We start from the raw sequence: 8,787 nt of genomic DNA, 5'->3' as shown, positions 1-8,787 counted from the left end.
CAATAGTATTACACAATATAAAGGAGTAACGATGACATCCTAATGAAGTGAATATATTCCATGTAAAATAACTGTAACTGCAATTAAAAATGGAATCTAAAACAATTTAAAAGAAAATAAATGATTCAACGGCCATCAAGAATTGAAAAGAAGTCATTCAACGCCCCAAAAATGCATCTTCTAAAAACAAATGAATAAATTGTTGACCTTGCTGATTCAAGATTCTATAAGTAGGAACAAGCCTAGGCAAACAATACAAACATACTTGAGAGCTTTAGGTTGCTCCCAACTCCAGAGCTAATTAACTCTATAGACTAGCTCGAAACTAGAAAGCCATGGAAGCTCAAAGCTACTTGTTGCTTATTGGCTTGTTCTTTGTATTGCATTGGCTTGCAAAATGTTACAAAAGTAGTGTCTCTCAGAAACTTCCACCAGGACCAAAGAAACTACCCATCATAGGGAACCTGCATCAACTAGCAGAAGCAGGTTCACTTCCACACCATGCTCTGAGAGATCTTGCCAAAAAATATGGACCCCTCATGCACCTCCAACTTGGTGAAATTTCAGCAGTGGTTGCATCCTCCCCAAAGATGGCCAAGGAAATAGTGAAAACACATGATGTTTCTTTTCTCCAGAGACCCCATCTTGTTTTTGGTCAAATGATATCCTACGGGGGATTGGGCATTGCTTTTGCTCCATATGGTGATCACTGGAGACAAATGAGGAAAATGTGTGCCACGGAGCTTCTGAGCACCAAAAGAGTTCAGTCTTTTGCTTCCATTAGAGAAGACGAGGCAGCAAAGTTTATCGACTCCATTCGCGAATCTGCTGGTTCGCCTATCAATCTCACCAGTAGAATTTTCTCATTGATATGTGCCTCTATTTCCAGGGTAGCATTCGGTGGCATATACAAGGAGCAAGATGAGTTTGTTGTGTCTTTGATCCGAAAAATCGTAGAATCCGGGGGAGGATTCGACCTTGCTGATGTCTTTCCTTCAATTCCATTCTTATATTTCCTAACTGGAAAGATGACCAGATTGAAGAAGTTGCACAAGCAGGTTGACAAGGTCCTGGAAAACATCATCAGAGAGCATCAAGAAAAGAACAAAATTGCAAAAGAAGATGGAGCTGAATTAGAGGACCAAGATTTTATTGATCTTCTTCTCAGAATCCAACAAGATGACACTCTCGACATCCAAATGACGACTAACAACATCAAAGCTTTGATATTGGTAAGTAAATGCCTCAAAACTTCTATTATATTTCCTGTTTCTGAAGTACGTTTTTTCTCACTAACATCTCTTTTTATAACATTAATCTCTTTAATCCTCTCATTTGTACTAATTACTTTATCTTACATTTTTCTTCCTTTTCTTCTCATCTCCTTTTCTATTAAAAAAGTTGCCCGATTTTGTTATATAAATGCAATTTCTCTTTTCATTTTACCAAACTTTATATAAAGATATTTTATTTGTTTCACCAGGACATATTTGCTGCTGGAACTGATACTTCAGCATCAACACTAGAGTGGGCTATGGCAGAAATGATGAGAAATCCAAGAGTGAGGGAGAAAGCACAAGCTGAATTGAGACAAGCTTTTCGAGAAAAGGAAATAATTCATGAAAGTGATCTAGAGCAACTTACTTATTTGAAGTTGGTGATCAAAGAGACATTCAGGGTACACCCACCTACTCCTTTATTGCTCCCTAGAGAATGCTCTCAACCAACCATCATTGATGGCTATGAAATACCTGCCAAAACTAAAGTCATGGTAAATGCATACGCAATTTGTAAGGATTCCCAATATTGGATTGATGCTGATAGGTTTGTCCCTGAAAGGTTCGAGGGTAGTTCTATCGATTTCAAAGGGAATAACTTTAACTATCTCCCTTTTGGGGGAGGACGAAGAATATGCCCAGGCATGACATTGGGTTTAGCTAGCATTATGCTTCCACTAGCTCTACTACTGTATCACTTCAACTGGGAACTCCCAAACAAGATGAAACCTGAGGAAATGAATATGGATGAACACTTCGGATTGGCTATTGGGAGGAAAAATGAATTGCATTTGATTCCCAATGTTAATTTATGATCATTGAGTACATGATTGACGTATCCATGTTTATTAAACTCACTTTCAAGAATCCTATTTAATTTAATTGTTAAGGAAAAAAAAGCGTATTTATTATTATTATTATTGGATTTTTATTTATATAATTATACATTTTTCTTACTTTTCTGTACATACACATCTTCTTGATAAGATGACTTTAGGCTGCTAAGATGGTCTAGTATTGTTAAATCTTTTTTGTCTATGTATTAAATTGTTCTTAATTACAAATGAGAGTGATTTCATATTTATTTGATTGAGTTAGTTTAAAGTAGTCTCCCCCTTTTATATGGTGGATTGAGTTAGTTTAAAGTAGTTTCCCCCTTCATATATGTAATGAATTACTTGAACTAAGAATGAGACCATACAAGTTTATATGTTTAAGTTAGTAAGGCTTTAAGTAAAGTTATGAAATAACACAATAACAAGTAAAGAAAATGCATGTTTGGAATAGAGAACTTCTTAGTATCTATAGATGTGAAGCAATCATTTTAAGGTCTGAGATGTTAGAATTTTCTTTGTTTGACCTTCTACTGATGGGTGTATTTTGTTTATTTCAAATATGGGTTGAATATACAACCTATATGTTTTTCCTCTGAGCTCAATGTTTAATTGAGTGATACAATTTGGGCTTAGGGAATTACCATGAATGTACAACCTAATATGTATTCATATGAATAATATCCATGATGGTTGGGTAATAGGTTAAATATCTATTTAAAGAAAGGTAGGATCTCCACATGAGTAATGTCCTCTTTGTCTACTCAAATAAGAGAAAAGATCAAATGAAAGTTCCTTTTCTTGATGTATACACTTGTGTACGAGCTTCCGTGACATCAAGTAATTGTTACTGTATATAAAGGATATCCTCAAGAGGTATTAAATTTATTTAAACTCTTCTTTGATGAATGGTCATGGAATGAGTAGGAATCATGTTCTCATTAAAAAATAAGTATTAGACACATAACAACCTATTTGTTGCCTTCAATCTCTCAGGTTCCAATGGTCTGACATCATTGAAATACTGCATGATATAATAAAACATAATTTAAGAAAATGAAATTTGTTAGAATTAAACAATTACCGTTTCCCAATTATTCTTGAAACTTCCTTAGATTATAGTTGACATCCAGTGCATGACGTAATACCCACACTCGGTGCTTCCTTTTTGTCTATTACACTAAAAACATTATGAAATTTAGATATTCAACGTTAAGTACAAATTAGTCTACACAGTACTAAAATATAAGTAGAAGCATTGTTTAAATGACTTACTTTAACAACAATCCACCTAGCACCAGCCTTGGATTTACTTTGTGGAGTATCGTCAAGTCCTTCAAAGCACTGTTGAATACAAACATGGATGCTTATTATACAATTAAAATATTGATGTTTCCGACTAATACTAATGCAAATGTATTGAAAAAAAATATTGACCTGTTAATTATTCCTTTGAGGTAGTTGTCTGGCCTAGTATGCAATGAACAAAACCAGATGACAACATTTTCCTTAGGCAAAATGACGACCATTTGTCAATGTGCACTGCAGTGGAGACCAATATAGGTTATTATACTATTATACATTATTTAAACTCATTTGTTCAGTTTAACTTAGCCATTCAGGTAGGCTCCTAGGTACACTTCCTGTTTTGAATTATGCATCCAGTTCTTAATGTAACTTTCTGATTCCAATTTCAATTGCTCGGATCTCTGGATGGACTGTGGCTTGAAAGGATAACATTAGCCGTTGAGTCACTTTTTCAGTGATCGACTCCTCCAACTGGTCCCTAATTTGTTGCATCAACTGCTCCAGGTCTTCGGGAGCCATGGAGGAAGACATACGGGAGGTCCTTGGAGCCAGTCCAAAGTATTTCTTGATCGTGACACCAACACCTACACGACTACGGTGTTCTGGTCGCCCAATGGCAACGAAGAAACCGTATGACGCCTGCTCCTCCAACGATTCCTGCAAAGAACACATTTATTGGTTTAATCAATCACATAATAAACATAAATAATTGCAATTAATAATTGAAAGTGACTTACAATCTTCTCAGCAATTTCCTTTGCTGCCTCAGACGTCATTTGCCCAGTTTTCTTTGTGCGGGCCATCTTCCATTTCATGTGTTGTCTGATGGGAGATGGAGGATCAATCACGGTGTCAGTGCTTTCGGATTGAGCAACTTCCTCTAGTTTTTTCTTTCTCTTCTCATCCATCAACTTGTTTTCTGAATATTCATAACCCTCACGAGACAACACGTGAGGGGCAATGTTATGTTTCTGGTTGGCTTGTGCCTTCTTGCGCATATCCTTTAGAAATTAAATATTATTGAAAGTAATCATTACAATGTATAACAATAATTCAATTTACAGTTTAAAACAATGAAAATCACAAACTTAACTCCCAGGAAGGGTTTCCTTGCTAATGTTGTACTTTTCGCATACAGTGTCGTCGACACTTTCCTTGTCGGCTGCAAATGCCCATTTCGATGTCAAATCATACTTGAATTGTCTCCACTGCTCCCCCATATTCTGAAGTATTTTCTTTTTTGTCCTCAGATCCGATGCTTCAGGGATATCAAATTCAGTCTGACAAACAAAAAATTACATTCTATTGTTACTAAATTACAATTTTGATTATCAATGAATAAAATGAAAGATTTAACTAAAATACCTGAATATCGTCCCATATCAAATCCTTCTGAGCAATGTTAACTCATTGGCAAGTGTACCAAATGTGTCACAAGTAGTAAAGTACTCAGAAGTCCGAGTGTCGAATCCACAGAGACTTTGTTTGTACTTAGATTAATGCAAATCCAATTTACAAGCAATAGATAATAAATTTAAAATAAAAGATAATAGAAGATAAACTACTGGAATTAAATTTTTGAAATTTAAATGCACAGAAGCATAAAAAGAAAAGAAATAAAACAACTATCCTAAAAAAATCAGATTGCAACTAACTAAAAGGGAGATAAGAAATCCTGGGTTTCCTCCCAATAAGCGTATTTTTAACGTCATTAGCTTGACGAGTCAAATGCCTTCAAGGTGGCATGAAGGTCACAAAGAACACATATTCCTTGTATTTTTGCTTCCTAGCTAGAGACTCCATGAAAGTCATGTATTCTGGAAGCACATTCCATATCATTGCAAGAGAAGTGCTAGTGATCAAGGAAAGAATAACACTTAAGGCTTTCTCATGTTCTCCATGTCTTTCTTCCTTGACAATCAGTTGATGAGGATGAGTATTGACTTGGAGAATACTTTCTTGTTGAATTTCTACTTGTGAGTACTTCTCCCATTGTTGTGCTTTCTCTTCACTTTTATCTTCATCTTTTTCTTTTGAATCATGCTTTCGTACAGGGCTTTCCTCTTGAGCTTCAACCTTTATAAAGTTTTCTTCTCTTCTGGCCATAAATTTAGTCACTTCTTCTGCTAGCTTACCAACTTGAATTTCTAAACTTTTAAATGCTTGTTGAGTATATTCAGTGACTTCCTTGAATTGCATCAATAAATTATCCAGATTAGAAGTTCTTTCTTCTTCATATTGATTGTAGGGTTGTAACTCTTGCTCCCATTGATAATTTTCCATGGAGTAGCTCTTTCCAACCTGAATTTCCTGATTTTGCATTGAGTTTTGATTGGCAGTAGAGCTAGGATGGTATGCCGTGAATTTCGTGAACACACTTTCAAGATTAGGTAGTTCTTTTCTTTCTTGCACCTGCAAATGCAATTTTTCAAAAGAACCATTGAGGAGTTATACTCCAACCTCCTTAACTTACAGAACCGAACACATACCTTTTGGGATACTTTCGATGATGTGTTCCAATCTCTACATGTTAAGCTTTCCACATTGAATTCAGCACCTAATGTCATATTAGATAGGAATTGGGTATCTTAACATAAGAGATTTCAGATGGACTTTAATCCTAATCCCACAGCCGATCTTTTCACGAGATCTCTACTTAACCCTTTGGTTAAATGATCGGCCAAATTATGTTGAGTTCTCACAAACTCCACTGATATCACACCATGCATGATTAACTCCCGAACCATGTTGTGTCTAACACCCAAGTGTCTAGACTTCCCATTATACACTTGACTATATGCCTTAGCCAAAGTAGCCTGACTATCGCACCTGATAGACATGGGAGGTATAGGTTTGGGCCACAATGGAATCTCATAGATCAGATTTCTTAGCCACTCAGCTTCTTTACCAGCTGCTGCTAAAGCTACAAATTCAGATTCCATTGTTGAATTTGTAATGCAGGTCTGTTTCTTGGATGCCCAAGAGATAGCACCTCCTCCAAGGAGGAATACCTAACCACTTGTGGATGAATAATCTTCCATATTGGTTATCCAACTTGCATCAGAGTAACCTTCAATAACCGAAGGAAATCCAGTATATGTCAAACCATAGTCAATGGTTCCCTTTAAGTACTTGAATACTCTATTCATAGCTTGCCAATGATGAGAACTGGGATTACTTGTAAACCTACTAAGTTTAGCAACAACATAAGCTATATCAGGCCTAGTACTAATCATTGCATACATGAGTGATCCTATCGCCCTTGAGTATTCAAGTTGAGACACTACTACACCTTTATTAGGTAATAGCTTCAGGTTAGGATCAATGGGAGTACTTACCGGAGAACAATCTTTAAAATTAAATTTCTCCAATATCTTCTCAATATAATGTGATTGAGAGATGGAAATACCATTGTTTCCACGTTTGATCTTTATTCCTAAGATCACATCCGCCTCCCCCATATCTTTCATATCAAACTTAGAAGACAAAAATGCCTTAGTTTCATCAACTTGATCTTGGTCGGTACCAAAGATCAACATGTCGTCTACATACAGACAAATGATAACTCCTTTGCCATGAGTATCAAACTTGCTGTATAGACATTTATCTGCTTGGTTTAGAACAAAACCACTAGACAACACAACCTCATCAAATTTTTGATGTCATTGCTTAGGCGCTTGTTTCAAGCCATAAAGAGATTTCATCAGTTTACACACCTTATTTTCATTTCCTGGCATAACAAACCCTTCAGGTTGTTTCATGTATATCTCTTCATCCAATTCACCATTTAAGAATGCAGTTTTCACATCCATTTGGTGAATCACCAGATTGTGGATAGTAGCAAGTGCTAACAACAGTCTAATAGTGGATATCCTAGCAATAGGAGCATATGTATCGAAAAAATCAATACCCTCCTTTTGCCTAAAGCCTTGGATAACCAATCTGGCTTTGTACTTGTCAACAGTACCATCCACTTTCATCTTTCTCCTAAAGATCATCTTACATCCTAATGGCTTACATCCAGGAGGTAAGTCAACCAATTTCCAGGTATTATTTTGCATGATGGAATCCATCTCACTTTGGATTGCTTCTTTCCAGAATACAACATCCCTTGAAGCCATTGCTTCACTAAAAGTCTTTGGGTCTTCCTCAACATTAAGGCAATATTGATATTGAAATTCAATATCATTCCTTGACCCTTCAACCAAATAGAGTTGAAAGTCATCACCAAATGACTTAGCCTTTCTTACTCTCGTACTCTTTCTAGTTTCAGTACTAGTTGAAGGTATATCCTCAATATTAACTGAGACTTTCGACATGGAATTCATGTCCTTTGGCCTAGGTATAGATGTAAACCTTTGTTCATCAAAGATAGCATCCCGTGACTCTATAACCGAGTTCACAGCAACAGAATCATTAGATTCTAGCACATAGAATCTATATGCTTTAGAATGTTCAGCATATCCAATAAATATGCAATCTATACCTCTTTCACCTATGGTTTTCCTTTTAGGTTCTATAAGCCTGACTACAGCCCTACATCCCCAAATTTTGAGATAACTCAAATTTGGTGTCTTTTTGTGCCAAAGTTCATATGGGGTAACCTTATTCCTTTTATTAGGAATTCGGTTCAACAAGTAACAGGCTGTCAGCATAGCCTCACCCCAAAATCCTTCACTTAAACCCGAATAGGATAACATGGAATTCACCATTTCTTTCAAGGTTCTATTCTTCCTTTCGACTACACCATTCTGTTGTGGTGTATAGGGAGCTGTAGTTTGATGTATTATTCCAATAGATTGAAAATAAACCGGATCATAATACTCACCTCCCCTATCCGTACGAAGAGTTTTGATTAGCCCATTTTGATGAAGTTCTACCTCTTTCTTATAAATTTTAAATTTATCAAGAGCTTCATCTTTTGTATTTAATAAATATACATAACAATACCTTGATGCATCATCAATAAAAGTAACAAGATATTTTTTATGACCTAATGATGGAGTAGCATGCAAATCACACAAATCACTATGAATAAGGTCTAAGACTTTAGTCTCACTTTTAACATCCTTAAAAGGTTTCCTAGTGATCTTGGTCAACATGCAAGTTTTGCATTTTTCAATGTTCATATCAAAAGGAGGAATCATACTTATTTTTGACATATCTTTTAATCTTTTGTAATGAACATGTCCTAATCTAGCATGCCAAATTTCTGATTTTGTCATATTAGTTATAGAACTACACGAGGTCATACAAACAAATTCATGAACAAAAGGAACATCAATGTTTAATTTAAACATTCCATTACAACGATAACCAAATCCAACAAACGAACCATGTCTTGACAAGATGTACTTGTCACTTTCAAG

At 35.7% G+C, this 8,787-nt stretch overlaps 1 protein-coding gene across 1 annotated transcript; it reads left to right on the top strand.

Annotated features, from left to right (window-relative positions):
• The first annotated feature begins 244 nt into the window (after positions 1-244).
• On the top strand, positions 245-2,194 carry LOC114370547 (cytochrome P450 71D8-like). Its single transcript, XM_028327930.1, has 2 exons — positions 245-1,232; positions 1,484-2,194. Exons 1-2 carry the CDS (start codon positions 336-338, stop codon positions 2,090-2,092), a joined length of 1,506 nt encoding a protein of 501 aa, XP_028183731.1. The 5' UTR covers positions 245-335; the 3' UTR covers positions 2,093-2,194.
• The last annotated feature ends 6,593 nt before the right edge of the window (positions 2,195-8,787 follow it).

This window comes from Glycine soja, chromosome 10 (assembly GCF_004193775.1).
Source record: "Glycine soja cultivar W05 chromosome 10, ASM419377v2, whole genome shotgun sequence".
Classification (NCBI taxonomy): domain Eukaryota; kingdom Viridiplantae; phylum Streptophyta; class Magnoliopsida; order Fabales; family Fabaceae; genus Glycine; species Glycine soja.
The sequence above is the reverse complement of the archived record's forward strand: the minus strand, read 5'-3'. Positions and strand labels throughout refer to the sequence as shown.

What these genes read in the sequence shown, in the direction of transcription:
- LOC114370547 (XM_028327930.1), top strand. Translation starts at nt 336, where the DNA reads ATGGAAGCTCAAAGCTACTTGTTGCTTATTGGCTTGTTCTTTGTATTG. An exon ending in ACATCAAAGCTTTGATATTG is followed by an intron (nt 1,233 to 1,483) that starts GTAAGTAAATGC and finishes TTGTTTCACCAG; the next exon opens with GACATATTTGCTGCTGGAAC.